Source organism: Calidris pugnax, unplaced genomic scaffold, assembly GCF_001431845.1.
Source record: "Calidris pugnax isolate Ruff unplaced genomic scaffold, ASM143184v1 scaffold102, whole genome shotgun sequence".
Classification (NCBI taxonomy): domain Eukaryota; kingdom Metazoa; phylum Chordata; class Aves; order Charadriiformes; family Scolopacidae; genus Calidris; species Calidris pugnax.
Window position 1 is genome coordinate 2,423,579 of NW_015090846.1, and position 20,086 is coordinate 2,443,664.

Sequence of the window (20,086 nt, forward strand, 5' to 3'; positions counted from 1 at the left end):
TTCAGGGAGCGTTTCCCTCTTATCTCGAGGGCAGGATTTCGTAACACCGTGAAATTCCTGTTAATGTAAAAATTCATGTTTCCCTTTCTTCCTGAGCACGTGCTGGCTGCCTGGATAACAGCGGGACCCCGACCTCCGGTGCCCCCCCAGACCCTGGCGTGGAGTTCCTGCCTGCGCGGCTGCTTATGAATATGTACAGGACGGGCTCTGCCCACCAGGCTTTTAATGAGAGTGACATCAAAGCCCTGCCTGCTGGAGGAGGGGACCCACAATGCAATACGCAGGCAGACGTAGAGGTAGCTCCCACGGCCGCTGGCATCGCTGCTGCAGGCAGAGAGACCCTCCATTGTCAGCCCTGGGGGGGGGGCTGCCGGGGGGGCCAGGCCCTGCATGGGGGTGCAGCGGTAGGGCTGGGTTTAGGGGCTGTCCCCTGGGCTGGCTGGAGGAGGTGGGGGGAGTGTCACCAGGGGTGGTGGTGGGGGTGGCATCCTACGCTGCTGGGGCTCAGGCGGGGATTGGGGTGCTGCCCCCCTGACCCTGCTGGGGTACCATGAGCTCTCAGGATGAGCAGTTCCAAGCAGGAGCCCCTGAGCCAGCGGCTTCCTCCGCCGATGATGGCATGACCTGGTGGTACAGGTGGCTCTGCAGGATTGCCGGGGTCATCGGGGGCCTGTGTAAGTATCCCCTTCCCTCACAGCCAAAGGCTCCCCCTCGGCGCCGCTCGTGCATGGGGGAGTGTGGGTCTGGGGTCCTGCCTGCCCCGTGTTAGGGTCATGTCTGTGCTGGGGGGGGGCGGAAGGTGTGTGCCACAAAACCATCCTTTGGGATTACAGGGGTTGTGTCTGCTCTAGACATTAATTTGCTGCGTTTCGGGCAGAATGAAGAGATGTGGTCATGCCTGAAGTGGGGTGGTTTCTGCTGGAACACGAGGGATGTGCTTCGCTGTGCTTCGGCACCTGGGAGAAGGGACATTATGGAGGGGATCCATAATTCCTCCAGTTTCTTCTGGGGTACAGTTGGAATTGTTGGGAGCAGCAGCGAGCCCCGGCTCCTGTGGGAGGGCTGTGGGCACATAACCCAGATGATGCTCTTACTGGGAGCGCCGAGCTCGGGGTGCTCAGCAGGGTCAGGTTTGGGGCTCGGAGAGGGGCCACAGGGTTTGGGTCATCCTATTTGACTGTCAGGTGTTCGTATGTTCCTGCAACTCATTTTCTTTCCCCATCCTGTGTGTCTGAGCATGTTTCCTGTTACTCCTGGTGTTGATCACAGAGGACCTGGCTGTGTTGTTTTGTTGGTTTTTTGGGTTTTTTTTTTTTTTTTTTTTGGGGGGAATAAAAAATTGGGTTTTTTTTAAATAGAATATTTAGAGCTATCGTTGATTTTCCATAGGAATTTTGGATAGTTGCAGGGGGAGCTGTTGATGGGCTGAAGATCTTGGAATCCCCTATAGCAATGCTTGCTGTTTTGTTATTGCAATTCTTGCTGTTATCTCGTTAGTAATATTTCACTATTTGCATCTGAATGTTTTTTTTTTTTTTTTTTTGGAGGTGAATAACAGACTTGGTTTGTGTTGTGTGTGTTTTTAAGGGGTTTAGTGTTGGAGAGACAGAAGAAGGGAGCCGTCGAACAGCAAAGCGAGTTGGCTGCGCTCTGAATTACCTGCTGCTGAAAAAAATTTTCCCAGGGAAAGAGCCTTTGCAACTTTGCCAGAAATCAGCCTGTCCCGTAGTGCTGTTTTGCTACATTCTGTGGAGAGATTAATAGCTCTTAAAAGCAGGAGGGACTGTTATGACCGCTTAGTCTGATCTCCTGCAGAGCACAGGATGGAGAATTTCTCCTGCTTCGGGTCCATGACTTCTAGTAAAACAAGAGTGTTTCTCAGCCAGTGCAGTCAGCCCTGATTTATTCCCTTGGCTGTCGCATTTTGTCTGATTCCCCTCTCTCCCTGCCCTTTTTCCATGTTTGCCTCTTGCCTCAGGATTGACTGCACAAGCCCAGGGCATTTTTGTAGCCCACCTTGTAGATGGTGGTATCTTTGGGCTCATAACTGCCCTTTTTGGCTGGGCTGGCCAAACACATGCTGCTTTATGTCTTAGGTGCTGAAATTCTGGAGGTAGGAAAAAATTTGGTAGGACTGCTCTTACGGGGCAAAACATACTGTCCTCGCCACGCGGAGGCCCCCACACTTCTGGTCCCGGCAGACGGCCAAGAGACCAGCTGGGACGTGTCTTCAGCCCAGGTCCCAGGTGGGGGTTTGTGTAGCAGTGTCTTTCTCCCATGGGCCAGGGCTGTAGCAGGACCTTCGGTGCCTTTTATGTGGCTTTGGGCTGTGCAGAGCTGAGGGAGATGCGGATGGAGGGTGAAGAGCTGGTGAGGATGGATGTTGGGTCACACCAGTGGTGTTGTCTACCTCGTGCCAGAGCAGCTCACTTAAAAGTGCAAGTCTTTGAAGACATTTTTTCTCTGTCTTCATGTTTCAGAGCAGCTGAATTACACTTGAATTATTTTCCCAACCTTTTGTTCGCAGCTCGGAGAACTCATGACTTGTTTTTAAAGGAAAGCTGAGAGTTTTACGTATTTGGTGAGTCTGGGAGAAGAAGCTTTTGGAAGAAGAGCCAGGCTCTTAACAGGATTGCTGACAATTTGGGGAGTCAGACAGCTCTGTAGCCCTGACAGTCGTGAGGTTCATCAGGCAGTGTGAGACACAGACTCCTCTTACGAGCAGGGAGATGGGGGACTGTAGAAAGAGGCCACCTTCCAACGTCCCGTGCTGGCAAAGGCCTTCTTCAAAATGCTTCTTGTTCAGCATCACCTTGTTGAAGGTGGAGAGTTTGGAAACGGGGTGACTAATAACACAGCGAGGCTGCTGTTTTCAGAGCTTGCTATGGAAGAACAGAAATCATTTGGAAGGATTTTGAGCAACGGGATTGTGGTCCTACTGCAGGGCTGGATTATTTCTTACAGAAGGAGAAATTCCCTGTAAAAAGGAGGAGAAACTTTGTTAGTGGAGGTGAGACTGGCAGACAACATCTACCACATGCAGCCCACAACTTGTTTAAGCCAGAAGGGTCCATGGGCCAGAGCAGGAAGAAGACCAACAAGGTTCAGGTTCTGTTTCTCTTGCACAGGCTGGTTTGGTGACCTTGGCCAAGTCCCTTCTCTCCCTTGTGTCCCTCTTTGTAATCGGACGAGGAGAGCCTGTGGCTTTTGTAAAATGCTCTGGGAGCAAAAATAGGCTTGTGTGGAGGACAGGGGCCAGCTGCTTGAAATGAATAGAGCCTTTGTGGGGGGTGGTGTTCTTCCCCCCCATTTTAGCTCCCAGTTATTTGTGCTTCCTCAGGGATTCGAGATGGGACAGCAGTTAAACAAATGGCAGGACTGTCTGTCTTCCATAGCTTACGTGCCATGGAGCATTATCTGCATTTTAAACCTACTGCAAGGCCTCTTTTTTTTTTTATAGTTTTTTCAAAAATAAGTCTCTGGCTTGGCAGCTCTGTCCCCTTTTGGCTATTGAGGCAGGAGCTGGTCCTGTCACAGTGGGACCAGGATGTACCAGGCTGCTGTGGGATGTGCTGCTCTGCAGAGGAGACTGAAGGTCACTGAATCGTTATCTCTGTGGCTGTTGGCAGCCACCACCAAGTGCTGGGACTATAAACCTTTGCCTCCTTTCCTGCTGGCTGGCACTGGTGCTGACGTTATGGGCTTGCTCAGCTCAGGCTTGCTGGGTCACTAGCCCATTGGCAACCCGGGTGGTTGCTGAGCTGAGACTTAGTGCTTGAGGGTTGTTTTGGGGTGTTTGAGGACAAAACCAAACCAGAACCCCGACAAAACAGCCCCTGGTTGGCTAGATTAAAAAAAAGAGTAAGGCCAAAAACCTGCTTGAAAACAAATTATATTACTAAAATCATAGAATTCTGCCTCCCTGTGTTGTTGCATGGCTGGGATTGGTTTGTAGCCACGAAGCTCTTGGTCTGCTCTGCTCCCTGTGCTGTTAAACAGGGCAGGGCTCTGCCCCAGCCCCGGCTGCATTTCGGGAGTAGTCGAGATGCAGCTGATTTTTGCTGTTCTGCTAACTATAAAGTGCCTTTAAAGTCACTTAACGTGATTTTCAGGAGTCTGCTTTCCTGGCTGAGAGCAAGTGTCACAAGCTTGGGGTGCTTCTCCTGAGCTCCTCTCCCGTCAGCATCCAAGGGTTTGTTGGTCACAGAAAAGAACTGGAAACTTCTGTGTTGTGCCCACTGCTCCCAGCAATCCTGCTTGCCATTGATTTTTAGAGCTCTCCAGCTGTTTGCACGTGTGACCGTGAGCAGGTCATCCCACCCTGGGACACTGCCACTGGTCCCTCTGTGATGGGAAGATGAGAAGTGCCTTTGGAGCATCGCTGGTAACGCGTCCTCTGGCATTTCTCCTCTGTTGGCTGATCTTCTTCTTGCAGGATTCTCCAAAAGCTTTTGGGTCCTGTGAAATAGTGCTGGGAAGCCTTTAGAAACCACCTTGTTGTTTCCTGAAACCAGGGGTTCACTTGCTTGTGGGATGACCTTAGATTGATCCTGTCATAGGCTACAGGTCTGTTTCCCAGGCCGGTAAATAAGGATAACTATTTTTAAGGCAACTTTGAGGATTCAGCAGTGACTGCTTTAAAGAAACCTTGCAAGCGTGTGCCAGGCTTTTGAAGGTCAGGACAGCTCATGGCAGTGCTGCTCAGGGATCCCCTTAGGAAAATACAAGCAGATATCTCAAATACCTGAGCCCAGGCTGGTCTCATTCTCCAGAGACGGACCCTGCTGCTCTTCATTACACTGCTAAACATCCCCAAGACAGCCTTTCAGGGCTATATAATTTTAGCTGGAGTTTCTCAGGGCGGTGTTGTTTACTGTGGCCTCAGCCCAGGTCCCTCTGCCCTCCCTGCCGGGCTCGGGTTCCCGGTGAGCAGCGGCAGCCGGTTGGTATCGGCAGAGGGAAAGGGCTGTATCAAGGGCATATCAACTTCCTCTGCAAGTTTAATGAGGCAGGAGGGAGGTACATGCCACCTCGGCTCAGATGCTGCTGCCTGGTTCCTCTCCTTGCGTTACAGAGCCAGGAGTGCTGGGGGCTATTTTGGGCTCTGCTTTATCCGCTTCTATTTCTATTAGCGGAGACCCAAACTTGGCTCTTTTCTGCCCATTTCTAGTGCAGAACCAGCAGTGTGTGGCAGAGACTGCATTCACCTCTATTTATTGTTTGTCCCTGTGCCTTGGTGCTGCGAGTCATGTTCTTGCTGAACGTTCCCCTGTGCTGCTCCGCAGAACCAGCAGTGTGAGGCAGAGACTGCATTCGCCTCTGCTTTATTTGTTGTTTGTCCCTGTGTCTTGGTGCTGCGAGTCGTGTTCTTGCTGAACGTTCCCCTGTGCTGCTCCGGGATGGGTACTGCTGGGACCTCTCTGTTCATCCTGGGACAAAACAGTAATTCCTTGGCAAATAAAGACCAGGGTGTCGTGTATGTGACTCCGCATACATGCAAATGGTCTGTTGTGACATAGTTGTGTGAGTGTCACGCTGAGACACCATGTGTTCAGAGCAAAAGGATACCTGGCTGGAGGAGCTGCGAAGAAGCCCTCTCCCCTGTACCCCAGGGTCTTCTTCTGGCCATCAGCCCTTTCCACCCGCCCTCCTCTGCTGGTCTGGAGAGCTGCTCTGCAGTGCCTAGAGGTGCTGGTCAAGGCAAAGGCTCTTCTGGGTGGCCTCTGCTCTACAAAACAGCCCAAAATACAGGAAAGTGAACTCATGTTGGTGTGACTGCAAGGTCCTGCTGCAGGGCAGAGCCAGAGGAGCAGCCAGACTTCCATGGGGACATGGGGTTGGTCTTCATGGTCACTGAAAGCCTCTTTGCTTTCCAGCCTGTGCCTTTGCTGGTCTCTGGAACTGTGTCACCATCAACCCCCTGAACATCGCGGCTGGTGTGTGGATGATGTGAGCCAGAGTTTCTTTTCTTCTTTTCTGCTGGGAGGGAGATTTGGTTAATTAGACACCCCTGGGCAAGGGGCAGGGCTGCCCCTCTTGGGTGGTGGATGTGAGTGAAATGTCTATCAGGCTCTGTGAATTGTCAGCTCTTGCTCCATCAGGTGGGTTGAGATGCTGGGTTTATTCTATTTATATTGTCTTTACCCCTTTTTATCATAGAATGGTTAGGGTTGGTAGGGACCTTAAAGATCATCCAATTCCAGCCCCTCTGCCCTGGGTAGGGACACCTCCCACTAGACCAGGTTGTAGTAAATACTTACTCAAATTAAATCTGGGGCACCAGGGTTTGGGACTTACAAGAAGGGAGGATGTCCAGCCCTACAGTTCCCTTCTGCCTGTGTTTGGCCGTGGGGGTGGCTGGTCTCTGTGGGGCTGGGCTCATTGTGGCCAGGACTAACTCTGGTTTTCTCTGTCTTGGAGGCTCAACGCCTTTGTCCTGTTCCTGTGTGAAGCCCCTTTCTGCTGCCAGTTTATCGAGTTTGCGAATGCCGTCTCCGCGAGGGCGGACAAGCTGCGGCCCTGGCAGAAAGCTGCTTTCTACTGCGGGTGAGGATGGTGCTGGGGGAGTGTTGTGGGGGTGAAACCATCCCAGGAACTGCGTTGGGATGCCCATGGGTGTGCTGTGTTGGAGGAGCATCCCCGCATCCCGTGGGGAGCAGAGCCTGGCTTTGAGGGCTGCCTCTGTTTTCCAGGATGGCTGTGTTCCCCGTTGTGCTCAGCCTGACGCTCACCACGCTCTTTGGGAATGCCATTGCCTTTGCCACCGGGGTGCTTTATGGCATGTCGGCGCTCGGCAAAAAGTAAGAGAGATCTGTCTGCTCGTGGAGGGAAGGTGGACCTCCAGCCCTCACCCTCATCTTCCTCCCTGAGGCTACGCTTTCCTCTTGTACTAACCCTGCTTCCAGGTGTAAATGCTGTAGAACATCTCCCTGCCATCATCTCAAAGCCCTGGGAGGGAAGGTCCTAGGGTTTGCTGAAGTTCTGAGCTTTTCCTTGGGAGCTCAGTCTAGGTTGCCCTGTGGGTCCCAGCCCTCTTTCTGCAGTCATTGGACAGATGGGCCCAGCTGTGGGGGTGGTGAGCAGCTTTGGTGGGGTTGGAGAGGGCCAGCAAGTCTCATTTCACTCCTGGCATCCCTCGGCACAGAGAGTCTTGGGCCCTGGTTGGGACACCTCTGTGTCAGGCGCTTACCCACCGTGGTGGGCACCCGGAGCTCATGTCCCCACGCTGTCCCTTCTCTCTGCAGGGGAGATGCCATTTCCTACGCCCGGATCCACCAGCAGCAGAAGCAAATGGATGAAGAGAAGCTCACAGGGGCCCTGGAGGGACAGGCTCTCTGAAACACACGAGCTCAGGGTAACTTCTGGACGCTGAGATGGTGAAGATATGGAAACCCACTCTGCCCTTTCCTCTGCCCGCTCCCCTCTCCATTGCACCATGATTTCCCTGGACACTGCAGCAACTGGAAATCTCAGGGGCTGGGGCGGGCTGTGCCCCCTTCTCACACCAGCAGCCAGACCTTGGCGTGTTGGCCTCTCTCCTCCTCAACCAAATATCTCACAGTCCCCCTATTTTTTAATTTATTTTTATTTTCTGCTATAGAGGTGCTGGCTCTTTGAGTGCTGCTTTATCAGCCTGAGTAGGTAGCCATTCTTTGGAGTGACGAGCTGAGGATGCAGTGCTCGTTACATATTTTTAGTAACGGTCTCTGGTGTGGCCCTTCCCAGGTGTAATACACTAATCCAGGGTTTAACACAACATGGTGATGCCTAAGCTTGGTCATCTTCCATAGAATATGTTTTAATATGGGTCCAGTCAGGCCAGGCATCGCTGCAGGGGAAAGGACTTTCCAGCAAAAAACCTGTATAAAGACAATAACCCTCTCTGCAGAGGAGCTGCCAGAGGCACTGGGGCAGATCCTGGTACCTACAAAGCACAGTCCCCTCTTCCTCTGGATACAGCTGCGGGCAGTTACTGCAATTTACTTGAATTATAAGAATTAATTACTTTGTCTTAATAAGGGTACTTTTCTTAAGCTTCACTCTTTTACTGGGGAAGAAGGGAAATAAGGTTTGCTTTACCTCAGCTGAGAAAGGATACTATTGCTTGAGCCGAGCAGGATTTTTTGCTGGTGTAAGCGTTAACTGATGTGCAAGAGCATCCTTCTTTCTTGAGGCCAGGCCTCTGCTCTGGTATCTCTCACTCCCTGCATCTGCTCCTGTGACCCATCCCTCTGCAAGGGACCTGCTCTTGGCTTCTGTCTGGTACAGCCTTTCTCTTTTGGCTCTTGTTCTTTTTTGCATCAATCCTGGGCTGGTTTTGTATGAGAAGGTGACATACCCTTCCTGTGCAAACCCAGGGAAGTCTGCATTTCAGTTTGGGTCACATCATTATTACAGTCTGTTCTTTTTGCATCAGTCCTGGGCTGGTTTTGTATGGGAAGGTGACATACCCTTCCTGTGCAAACTCAGGGAAGTCTGCACCATTTCAGTTTGGGTCACATCATTATTACAGGCTCCATCAGTGGTTCTTGCATTATATTTTCTGTTTGCTTTGTGTCGTGCAGAACAAAACTGCTAAGTCCAGATCCCCCTCTTATCATGGTTTCTTCTGGGTTTAATTTATTTGATTTTACATTATTGCTTTTTTTTAATTAGGAAAAAGAGGAATAATTTATTTGTTGTTATTTAAGTATTTTCATGGGACTTGTTTTCTCTGGACCTGGGAGGAAGGAGTGCTCTGTTTCCTGGCCTTCAAAGGGCTGCCTCATTTCATTGTGGGGGGTCTCTGAACCCAGGGAGAGCCCAGGCTGCTCTAACTGGGGTGCTCTAACTGGGATACTGAAACTGGGATGCTCTAACTGGGATACTGTAAAATCCTATTTCAGCCATCGGAGAATTTCTCAGACTTTGGAAAGTTGTGTTGACAAAGTTTGGTTTTCCCCTCTTCTGGGAGAGAGAAGGGAGGAAAACTGGGCTGTAGCTGCTGGACTGGAGGTTTGTTCTCAGCTCAGCAGCCAAGGCAGGCAGCAGCTCTGGGGGACAGTGGCTGAGGAAAGGCAGCCTGTTCTCACTCCCCTGCCCTGGGAGCTGAGCTCCTGCTGCCACCAACACTTTGTGGTCCCAACTGAATCGTGGGGTACCAGAAAGGTTGCACCGTGGTCTGAGAAATGCTGCTGAAGGCTGAGTGCTCTGTCAGAAGGGTCTGTCCCCCAGCCACTCTGTGGCTTCTGAGCAGTGTAGTGTTGGAAAATACCTATATAGTGCTTTCTTTAGGTATGGTGCATATTCGTGTTAGCAGAACGACACCTCCAGCAGAAGGAGGTGGCAGGGTAGGGATGGAGCAGGAGCAGAGTGGTCCCTGGAGATCGGGGGGCTAAGCTGCCGGCTGGTGTTAGCTGCTCTTTCTTCCTCAGAGTCCAGGGAGGTGTGAGGATTTACACCGGTCAGGAACGTGGCTTGGGTTTATTTGCACACAGCTGGATGCTGGGTGGCCACTTTGTGCTAAGCCCCTTTCCCCCTGGGGCCTCTGGACCGTGATTGCTCTGACACCAGCCTGTCGGGGATGCAGAATAGGCACCACCAGCCCAGATGCAGCTGGTTTCAATAAAGGCTGTGCTGTTTCAGAGCCCCCCAGCTCTGAGCTGATCCTCCCCAATACATGGGGCATTACCTTTCCTTGTGTGTGTGTGTGAGGACTGTAGGGGTCACGCTGCCTGTGGAGATGGGGTGCTGCAGGAGGAACACCCCACAGGAGTCTTCAGTGATAAAAGCCTCTCTGCTCTCCACCAGCGGTGTCCCTGCACAGTACCTTCTCTGGGTGGTTCAAGTGCAGAGTCCTGCCTAGCACACGAGGCATCTGCTTAGATTTCAGGGGGGTTTGGGGAGTTAAGTAGTGTGTAGTAGAGGAATGTTACAGACTGATGCACGTAGCTACGAGCATGTCTTTGGTAGTGACTGCTTTGCTCTGTGAGTAGTTCCACAGTAGCTTTAGAGACAGGAGGCAGGAGGCAAAGCAGAGACGATGGAGTAACGCCGTGGTGATGAGCCATGGAACTGGTAGGACCCTCTCTGGCTTCACCAGATGGCTGCTGGTCTACGGCATTGGGACAGTCCCTGGGGCTGGCACAGGCAGACGCTGCCCCAGGTCTCCTGGAGGGCTCGTGGCCATGGATGGATCCACTCTGCTCCCTTGGCACGAGCGGCAGACGTCCCTCAGGTGCCAGCAGTACTGTCACGCTGTGTTTTGTGGCAGTTGGGTCTGACACTGGGGCCAAGGCAAGTGAACCATCTGCCCCAGCTCTGCCACCGTTAGCAGGTTGCAAAGCTCAGCTCTGAGCTCAACACTTCTGTTGAAAATAGGCCTCAGGGACTCCTCTGTAAGAGCTGAGCTGGAGCCTTTGGCCACAACATTTAAAGACACTGGGGCTGTTAAATGTCTCTATGCCTGCTGCAACAGGAGGTCTCCCAGATCCATGCTCCAAAACTGCTGGTTCCTACAGCTGTGTCTGGAGTGGGAGCTCTTGGGAATTTCAGCTGGCTGTGATGCAGCTGAAGCCAAGCCAGATGCTGCCATCATTGCAGACGTGGCTTGGTGACAGCACCCATGGCTTTTAAGAGTTGTAGTGACAGTTAGTGGATGGTCTCACCTCCGTGTGGGCAAGGCACTGTTTTCGTGGAGATAGAGAGGACCTTTAGAGTAGTAGCATCACAGTAGTTAATATTGCCCATTCACAGTGCATGGTGGTTATTAATTGTGTTTAGAGGCACCATCAGGGTGCTTGGAGCTGTGTAAGGATAAATGATTTCAAAGCCCTGCTCTAGAGAACTTACAGGCTAAACCCAATCCCTGCAGATGGCATCCAGGGTGGATGGCTATTATGGGATGTCTATAGAAGAGGTTCTGCTTGTTGGGTCTTGGAAAGGCCTCTTGGGAGGCGATGGGACAGAAGTTTTGTTATATGAGAACTCAAGAGCAGGTGATGCAGTGACTCCAGTGAGTCGTTGGTGAGTGTGGAAAGACACCTGGGCACTGGCAGGAGGTGTGCTCTTAGCAGTGGAGTGTTACACATCTACGTGAGCTGTGTGCTTCTTACCCACGTGCACTCACACAGCGTGCAACTCTTCCCTGTCCCACTCAGCCATGGCACTGATGGCACTTGTGCATATTGGCTCCGCTGTCCCCTGGGGCTGCCCGTTGGGTGTGAAGAGAAGGGCAGAAGCTCACTTTCTGCTGCGTACCCAGACCTCACTGCTCCAGGCAGGAGCTCATTTTGTAACACCAATCGATTCTCTGTGTGTGCAGTGAATAAAAAGACCATTCTACCTCTGGAAAGAGCCACTGTGATTTCTCAGACTCTAAACGTTGTAGCAAAAATGCTCAGACTTTCTATATTGAAGGAGGTCACTCAGACAATACTTCTCCCATAAGAGTCTCACAGGACCTGAAGAGTCCAACCTCGTTTCATATTTGGGCATTTCCTCCTCAGGCTGAGCCCTGGGAAGCTCAATTCATCTTTGTCATTTTTTTTGTCTTCAGGGAAGGGATTCACTGAAGTGAAGATATCAAGACCTGGTCCATAGCCATGTGAGAAAGAGATTGCTCTAGCACAGGGCTGCCAGAGATCCTGATCTTCAGAAGGTTAGTGGAAACCAGAGGCTCTTGAGACCTCTTGTAATCAGGCCATATTTAGAAATAGTCATATTCCAGCCAGAGCTGAACATCTTTCTGGAAATGGGTCTCAGCTGCAAAGGTTAGGTCTAATACTGAATTTTCTCTGTGGTTTTGATTTTGGCCCATCTCTCTTCCTCTGTCCCAGGCTGCTTTACATTAATCCTCTGATAAAGCACATCTTCTCTTAGGTTATTTCTCCCATCTCCTGTGGCAGGGGATCTCAAGAGTAGGTAGCATATCTTGAGATCTGGGTCAAATATGCTACGTTACCCAATGCTTCCTTGTCACTGCAGGCTCAATGTTCCAGGAATGGGAGGACACCAACATCTCCACCAGCCCTCGGGCTGCCAAGTGCATTTCAGGAGCTTGGGCAAATCACCTCCCAGCTCAGCCTTTGTTGTGTTGCCCTTTTGGGAGGAGTTAGGTTGGATGTAATACTCAGCAAGGCCATTTGTTCCTCGCAGCCGTAATCACCTCCTGCAGCTGTGTTTTACCTAGGGTTAGGCTCTAAAAAAAATTAAAGAAGTCCTTAATCGTGCAGGACACACAGGAAAGGGGTAAGAGCAATTTGCTACTAACTATGCAGTTGAAATCTCAAAGTGATGGAGATGGAGGCTCCACACACAACTGTGATGGGGGTACATCCACCTTTCTCTTTGTGGATGAGTAAAACTCTGGGGTGGGAAGGACCCATCCCAGTACAAAGTATTGTCAGTACCCACTGTGTCTTTCCTACAGTGAATCACTTGCACTACAGCTGAATGTCTGTCTGTTCTCGTTCTTTGTTTTGTCCTGGATTTTCTCTGTGAACTGTATTTGGTCTTGTTCATTAGGCTTCTAGTGTACTGTGTGTTTTTAGAGCAATAAAATGTGGCAGCTTTTTATACAAAATATCTGGCTCTGCCTCTTTCAAAGTCCCCAAGTACATGAGACTCATCTGGAAAGCTGCAGGCTGCTGTGGTCCCCTTGTCACAGTCCTGGTCTGCTTCTCCTGTCCCACCTGCCTGCAGCTCCTTTCTCTGCAATAAAGGCAACATCTTCCAGTTGAAGGCAAAACCGTTTTATTTTTGCAACTACATGATGAACTTTTGCCAAAGCAGCTACAGCTGTTGACTCTGGTTGTTCCAGCCAAACCCTCAGGCTCTTGGGCTGCTTTGGTGGCTGCTGAGCAAAGGACCCGCATGATCTTTTGTCCACAGCCACATGTTCTGTTTTCCAGAACATCTTCATCTCCAGCCTGCTGCTGGTTACCTGGTCCTATACCTCAGGTTGACATGTTGCCCAGAGAGCAACAGGTAGTGTTGAATGGTGGGAAGAGAAGGTAAAGTTCCAGTTGGCAACATCTACATCCAAAGCAAGACGGTCGCTGCTGCCTGTTCCTCTCCCATTGTCTCTGGAGAGAGCTCCAGCTGCCAGCAGCACAACTGTGGTCTTTCTTGCCCTTGAGCACGTGGACAGGTGGCCCAGTGTGGCTGGCAAATGACAGCTCCTACCTCATGAACGACCTCCGGCCAGTCCTGAAGAAGGCCTCGATCTGTTCTAGAGACCTGCCTTTGGTTTCTGGAACACAGCAGCCTGTGAATAAGATGTTCCCAGCGCAGATGACAGCGAAGAATAGGAAGGGCACCTCAAGGCCGAAGGCTTCCTGGGAAACGGGACAGAAAGCAGACATGAGTTGGTGCAGAGGGGGTCTGAGGAGGGGCTCACGGACACCCTCTCAGGGCAGTACCCACCACAACTCGGAGGAAGAACTGGGTCAGGGTGAAGGCTGTCAGCCAGCTCACAACAACGCAGAGGCCTGAGGCCACCCCACGGGCTTTCAGAGGGAGTATCTCCGACATCAGCAACCAAGTGATGGGCCCCCAGCCCATGGCATAACCTGCAGGGGAGGAGAGGTAAGGTGAGGCTATTGAGACTCTGTAGCCATCTGGGGAGTGCAGAAGAGCCCCGTGCAATCTTGCCCTGCTCCCCCATCAATCATCACTCCCCCCATTCCTGCTCTGTCAGTCCTCAAAGCGACTTCAGATGCTGTATTTTTTGGTCTTCCATGGACATCTGCCTGCTATCCAATTGCAAGCCCAAATCTCCTTCCTCCACAACACCTGGCCTCAGACGAGAAATGACCCCCAAGTTGGCACCCAGCCCTGTGCTGCGGGTCCTGGGCTCTCGCCCTCTGCACCTACCCATTATGAAGAACATGGTTGCCAGGAGGGGGATGAGGGTGATGTAGTTGATCGGCTCAGCAGGAAGGGTGGCAGAGCTCACCAGCGTCTTGTTGGCAATGGTGCCATTCTGAGAAGCCGGCACGAAGTGGACGTAGAGCCCCATGGTCAGGTTGGAGACCAACATGACACCAGCTGTGGAAAGATGCAACAGCATAGTGGGATTGATGAGCGAGTGACTCCCTCCTGCCAAGGACTGAGATCCTGGGAACGCTTCTGCTCAGGAGATGAGCCACCACCAAAGGAAAGAGGCCTCTGAGACCTCCCCTACTCCCTGCCCAAGTCCTGTATAGCTGAAGGCATTCCCACACTTTTGCAAAGCTCCTAGAAACCTTAAATAAGAGCTTCCCTTGCACAGCAGTGGGAGAGAGACATACCTGATACAAAAAGGAGAATCTTCCTCCCAGCTTTATCCATCGACACAGCAGCGATCGCCACAGAGAACAGACGGACCAAGCCAACAAGAGCTGCATCGTACTCTGGTTTCTGCAACAGCAAAAGCAGTGAGGAAGCTGAGATGGGGGAGCCAGGGAAAGGGCAAGTTCCTACACGTGTTGTCTTGACTCTGGCTGATGACTTTGCTCCTATAGCGAGAGACTGGAGAAGAAGAGCCTGAAGCTCAGAGGAGGAAAGCGGGGAGACAGTGGGACCAGTCCTATTCCCCAACCTCATGCAGCTTTTTGCAGGGCAGGTGCTCCGCAATTGCCACCAACCAAGTGCTTTAAAAAAGGCTTCAAAGTTGGAGTCCTAGAGCTGCAGGGGATTTAGAGCATCACTGAAGATGGAGCAGTCTGAGCCCATGGCTTACCAGGATAACGGCTGTTTTCTTGAATATTGACTGCAGGTACACGAGGACACAGGTGACACCGGAGAGCTGCTGCAGGAACCTCATCCCCACCGCGATCAAGATGGGCTTGTAAATGAAAGGGTCCTTGATCTCAGCACAGGAAACCCGCTGACTCTGGAGGGGACAAAGCCAGAAAGCTGAGGTGTACCACCTCTGGGCACCACCACAGCACCCAGAAGATGGCTCGGAAGTTGCCCAAAGGAGGCTGGATTTTGCAGTTTTCACATTACATCTCCCCTGCGCTGGAGGTGAGTCCCATTCCTTCCTCACCTGCTTCCTCACGCTGTCCTTGATCTGCTCATACTCCCGGGCGTAGTCCGTGTCCCTGCCCCGCAGCCAGCACAGGGACCCCAGGGCCTCGTCATCCTTCCCCTGGGACAGCAGGAACCGGGGCGAGTTGGGCATGAAGCAGAGCAGGATGATCATGGTGAGCACGGGCACCTCCCCTGCGACAGCCAGCCAGCGCCACTCCAGGACCAGCCCTGCAGGAGCAGCACGGTTAGGAGAGAAGTCCTGGCCTTGCCTCCACGTGGGCACCCCAACAGCAGAGATTTAATAAACCCAAAGGGGAAAAAAATTTCCCAAAACTAGGGAGATTTTCCATGTTTTTCTCCCAGCAAAGAAGCACTTTCAGCTGTTGTTCAATATGGGGAAATTCCAGCAAGCTCCCCAAATCTGGAGGATCCAGTGAGATCCTGCAACAACCAGGGCATGTGCTGGCAGGAGATGCACACGCAGTTCATTGCGTGCTTTGTCCTTCAGCCCTGATGGAACCTTGGCAGGTCTGCAGGCATGGTGATAGCCACGGGTCTATGCAGGTTATGGATTTATCCCTTTAAGTGCACACACAAGTGTGGGTTAGGCACAGGCGATCCTGTCTGGACCCCCTTTGCACACCCGTGGTGGTGGTGAGCTGGCTGCGAGGGGAAGGAATCCATCAACTTGCTGAGAAAGTTAAACTTTAAAATAAACTCCCCTTCCCTAAGGCCTCGCTGAGGGTTTCCTGCCCTCTGAACACTGAGATACTTGCCCAGCGCGTACAGGACGAGGGAGCCCAGCACTGCCATCATCTGAGGACAGGCGCCCAGCATGCCTCTGACCCCGGGGTGGGAGATCTCCGAGATGTAGACCTGGAGTGAGACAACACACGTTTAACCGAGCTGCAATACACAGCCATGTCCAACAAAACTTGTCCTCTGTCACCTCGCAGTCATCCGCTGCAGCCAGGAGAACCCTGAACTGCCAGGAAACTGCCCTCTCAGGGTGGAAACCTGACTGGTCCACCATCACAAGCTGGTCCTGGCAGGTGGAGAGGACAACCTTGCAGGTACCACCACTTCCCTCCCTCGCCCCAGCGTGGGAGAAGCGCTCCAGCAGCGCGCTCAAACTCCCATTACTGGAAAGACGTGCCCCAGGGTTACTCAATTCCTGCCTTCCCCTCCTCATGCAACACGAGGTCGGCATTCGGTAACCATGGGAGGAAATAACTGCTGGGAAGAACAGGGCTGGGATCGAGGACCTGCCTTCCCTTTTCTGTAGGCAAGAAAGTCCAGCATCATGGTGGCAGCTTGGACTGGCCATACCAGGGCCATTAACCTGGTGCGTCTTCCTCATCCCCAACCTCAACCAGCCCCTGGAGCTCTGCTGATGCCTCCAAAAAGCAGTGGGATGCCCCAGGCTCAGCTACAGAACCACAGAATCTTCATGGTTAGAAGGGACCTTTGAGATCATCGAGTGCAACCACAAAAAAACCAAAACAAAAAAACCCCCCAAAAAACCCCCACACCACACCCACCCACAAATAGACACAAACCAGCCATCTCAGGCACTAGAGCACACCCTGAAGTGCCATGTCTACATGTTTCTTAAATACCTCCAGGGATGGTGACTCCCCCACCTCCCTGGGCAGGCTGTTCCAGTGCCTGACCACTCTCTCAGGAAAGTAATTCTTCCTAATATCTAATCTAAACCTCCCCTGCCCCAACTTCAGACCATTTCCTCTGCTCCTGTTGTTATTCACTTGGGAGAAGGGGCCAACACCAGCCTCTACAACCTCCTTTCAGGTAGCTGTAGAGGGCAATGAGGTCTCCCCTCAACCTCCTCTTCTCCAAACTAAACGTATCCAGATGGGCATGTTTACTACGGCACCTCCCCATCTCCCAGATCCCTGTGCAAATCCCTGGCCTAACCCCCTCCCACGGCACGTTACCGGGATGGAGGCGGATGTGACGCCGCCGGCGTAGCCCGTCAGGACGCGTCCCAGCAGCAGCATCCCGATGTCCTGGGCCCCGGCCAGCAGCGCGTATCCCACGGCGGAGGGCAGCGCCGAGAACATGATGCTCAGTTTGCGGCCTAGGCGGTCGTTGAGGAGCATGGCGCTGAGCCCGCCCGCCGCCGCTCCCAGCGTGAACACCGACTGCGGGGAGGACACGGAGAAGGACCTCAGTGGGTTTGGTGCCCCCCAGCCATACATCCCCCTGGGGCTCCGTCCCCCAGCAGGGATAACCCAGCTTCTTACCCCAAACCAGGAGGCTGTGTGCTGGTCCAGCCTCAGAGCAGGGCTGGGGTGAGCCTCCAGGGCAGGGATGACGGGCGAGGGGTAAACCAGGGCGAAGCCGAAACTGAAGTTCCCCAGGACGGCGGCAAACACAGCCAGGTAGAGCCGCTTGTTGTGGAGGCTCCTGAGGGAAACAGACAGACAGACGTGTTGGGTGCCCTTATCGCACCCAGCAGAAGTCTTAACTCCATCTTGCAGCTTCCCCCAGCCTTTGTGGAGGCTCTCGTGACACCCAGGGAAGGGATTTTCCCCAGGAATGGCCCAGCAGAGCCCTGGGGTTTCTCTGAGCGGAGCAGCAGCTGCTCCTGTCCTGTGCTGGGGGACAAGACCCCGTCCCCACGGGCACCAACAATGCTTCCCTCTGCACCGGGCGGCTTTCAGCAGGTTCAATGAACAAAGAAAAGCAGAAGCTGGAGCTGGGCGGCACCACGGACCTGGCCGGCAACTGGTTTGTCCCAGTGGAGCAGGGAGGGGGCTCCTTTCAAGGTCCCCATGTCCCCCAGCAGGACTTTATGCCCCCATAAGAGTTGGATGCCCAAAACCACACACGCTCACAGCTCTCCCAGGAGAGCTCATCCAACACCCCATTCCCTGGGCAGGATGAGACCCTCATCTCAAGCAACTTGGGCATGACAGCAGCATGAAGCTGCTCTCCCACTGGCTCCCCCCAGCCTAGCTCTTGAGATGGGGGGCACGGCCAACCCCACAGCCAGCCCCATGGCCCCAGCCTGGCCCTTACCGCAGGTATTCCTTGTCGAGCCTATTGCCAGCTCTCTCGGGGAATGTCCGATACGAGATGCTTGTCTTCCTGATGAGGGGCTCCCTGCTGCTGGGCTCCATGGCCGGTGCCCGTCTGCCGCTGTGCCTGGGGCCGGATGCTCGGGGACGGGGAGGAAGAGGCAGCTGAAAGCGAAAGGGGAGAGGCTGCCCCGCCGTTGCCTAATCAGAGAAATCTGTGTTTCAAGGGCTCACACCCGGCCGGCCTCTGGGGAGGAAACTAGGGGGGCCGGAAAACCAGCAGGCAAAGAGCCCCATGGAAACGACAGTGCCCTTTACCCACCCAGCCCTTGTCCCTCCCAGACCTCAGTGACACCAAAATCCATCACTGCAGCAGCACTTACAGGGATGATCCTCGGAGAACTGTTCCCACCAGCAGAAATGTCCCTTTGCTAAGACCACGACTCTCCCCTCAGATGAACTGGTCCCAGTTAGACCAGCCAAACGCTGCTGCTTTTTACAAGGGTAAATTGCATCCGTGTGAGCCTCTGCAGCCACCACAGGGAAGGGTTTTCAACGTAGACCAGAGCCGAGGAAGAGGAAGGAGAAGAAACAAGAGGGAGGGGAACATGGAGGGGGCACAGGGAGCAGGTGAGGGGAATGAAGAGCACTGATGAGGTTGGAAAAAGGGAGGGTGGCATCTCTGCTGCATTGGGTGCAGCTGTTGGAGTGCCCAGGCTGCCCATGGGTGCCTTTGCCCCCTCATCCTGATCCCCCAACCGCACAGGACTCAGTGGGCAGTGTTGTGCTGGGGCATCTGCAGGTCCTGGGGGGGGCTACAAGGGCCAAACTCACCTTGTAGGAAAAAGGGGGGTCATACCTACTGCCTTTGTACTTGGATTTAATTAGCAAAAGATGTCTTTCCCTAAACTACTCTGGTGTTCCTCTTGTTTCCATCAAGAAAGTCCCTGGTGCTTTTGAGACCACCTGGATGCCTGCTTGGGGGCCCCAGTGACGCCTTGGTGTCAAGCCAGCAGCTGCCACCCTCTTCCCTCCACGCAATCCAGTTCCTCTTCTGCAACCACCAAGTGCCGCATTTAGTGTCTGATCGATGCTGGGAATTTACAGCTGACTCAGGCACTCGGGGCTATGATTTCTCTGAAGGAAGAAAGGTCATGGAGCAAGGGGACGTCAGGGTGGCAGGCCAGCCCACCCAAAAACTTTCCAGTGCCACGTTGGTCTGAGCAGAGAAGTCACAACAGCCTCCAGCTGACCTGGAGCTGGTCCCTGCACCCTGGGCACCCCCTCCATCAGTAAATGCCATTGGTCACCTCCCTCACATGCATTTTGCTCTGTACAACATCCATGCAGTCAATATGCAGCCCCCTTTCTCTTCAAATTCCCTGAGGCCACTCATTAAGAAAGTTACTCTTCATCCCTTCTGCCCCTCCTAGGCTTCCCCCCCGCCCCAGATTGGGTATACTGTGTCTGCAATGCAATATTTGCCATGTTCTACCCTAAAGCAGCTGCCTTTCAGCATTACGAGTTAAGAAAAGGGCCCCCAAAGCAGGTTGCTGTGGCAGAGGGAGGGCATGTTGTGGGTGGAGGGCTTTAGGGTGGTGCTGCTGGGGCTGGCCCAGGTGATAAGTGGCTGCAGGTGATGAGTATGATGGTCCTCACTGGGGAACGTGGCTGCAAGGTCTCCAGGAGCTGAGGCTGTTGCAAGGTAAGGGCTTGGCTTTTTTCCTTTTTCTTCCTGATCTTTGTTTTTGCTATAAATATCTCGAGTGAGGAGGAAGCTGTGGGCTTGCTGGTTGGTTATCTCTGGCTCTTTCCATTATGGAGCTGTTTGGCTGCTGCTTTTTGGGACTGCGGTGGGGCTGAGTGTGCTGTCCCCTGTAGGGTCCTGCCAGCTTTGGGCTTGTGTTTTTCCAAGAGGTTTGTGTGTTGGGTTGTAGGTCCCTGCTGGAAGTGATATTGCTGAGAGCAAAGGGGTGAAACCTGCGCTGCTGGTCTGTGGTGAGCTTGGGGGTGAGTGGAAGAAAAGATTCTGTGTGTGGTGGTGGGTCTGT

General features: G+C 53.0%; 2 protein-coding genes across 2 annotated transcripts; one reads left to right on the forward strand and one right to left on the reverse strand.

Annotated features, from left to right (window-relative positions):
• The first annotated feature begins 469 nt into the window (after nt 1-469).
• Nucleotides 470-8,391, forward strand: CACFD1 (calcium channel flower domain containing 1). The gene is made up of 5 exons (XM_014943049.1): nt 470-674; nt 5,877-5,949; nt 6,421-6,546; nt 6,693-6,800; nt 7,245-8,391. The coding sequence occupies exons 1-5, from the start codon at nt 551-553 to the stop codon at nt 7,336-7,338; spliced, it is 525 nt and encodes a 174-aa protein (XP_014798535.1). The 5' UTR covers nt 470-550; the 3' UTR covers nt 7,339-8,391.
• A 4,324-nt stretch (nt 8,392-12,715) lies between these two features.
• On the reverse strand, nt 12,716-18,273 carry SLC2A6 (solute carrier family 2 (facilitated glucose transporter), member 6). Its single transcript, XM_014942780.1, has 10 exons — nt 18,037-18,273; nt 17,259-17,421; nt 16,950-17,156; nt 15,771-15,870; nt 15,011-15,222; nt 14,702-14,854; nt 14,271-14,379; nt 13,855-14,028; nt 13,405-13,550; nt 12,716-13,316 (listed from the first exon to the last, which is right to left on the reverse strand). Exons 1-10 carry the CDS (start codon nt 18,135-18,137, stop codon nt 13,161-13,163), a joined length of 1,521 nt encoding a protein of 506 aa, XP_014798266.1. The 5' UTR covers nt 18,138-18,273; the 3' UTR covers nt 12,716-13,160.
• Between the last annotated feature and the right edge of the window lie 1,813 nt (nt 18,274-20,086).

What these genes read in the sequence shown, in the direction of transcription:
- SLC2A6 (XM_014942780.1), bottom strand. Translation starts at nt 18,137, where the DNA reads ATGGAGCCCAGCAGCAGGGAGCCCCTCATCAGGAAGACAAGCATCTCG. An exon ending in CCTCGTCCTGTACGCGCTGG is followed by an intron (nt 15,223 to 15,770) that starts GCAAGTATCTCA and finishes CTGCTCCTGCAG; the next exon opens with GGCTGGTCCTGGAGTGGCGC. An exon ending in GATTCTCCTTTTTGTATCAG is followed by an intron (nt 14,029 to 14,270) that starts GTATGTCTCTCT and finishes ATCTTTCCACAG; the next exon opens with CTGGTGTCATGTTGGTCTCC.
- CACFD1 (XM_014943049.1), top strand. Translation starts at nt 551, where the DNA reads ATGAGCTCTCAGGATGAGCAGTTCCAAGCAGGAGCCCCTGAGCCAGCG. An exon ending in GCGGCTGGTGTGTGGATGAT is followed by an intron (nt 5,950 to 6,420) that starts GTGAGCCAGAGT and finishes TCTGTCTTGGAG; the next exon opens with GCTCAACGCCTTTGTCCTGT. An exon ending in ATGTCGGCGCTCGGCAAAAA is followed by an intron (nt 6,801 to 7,244) that starts GTAAGAGAGATC and finishes TTCTCTCTGCAG; the next exon opens with GGGAGATGCCATTTCCTACG.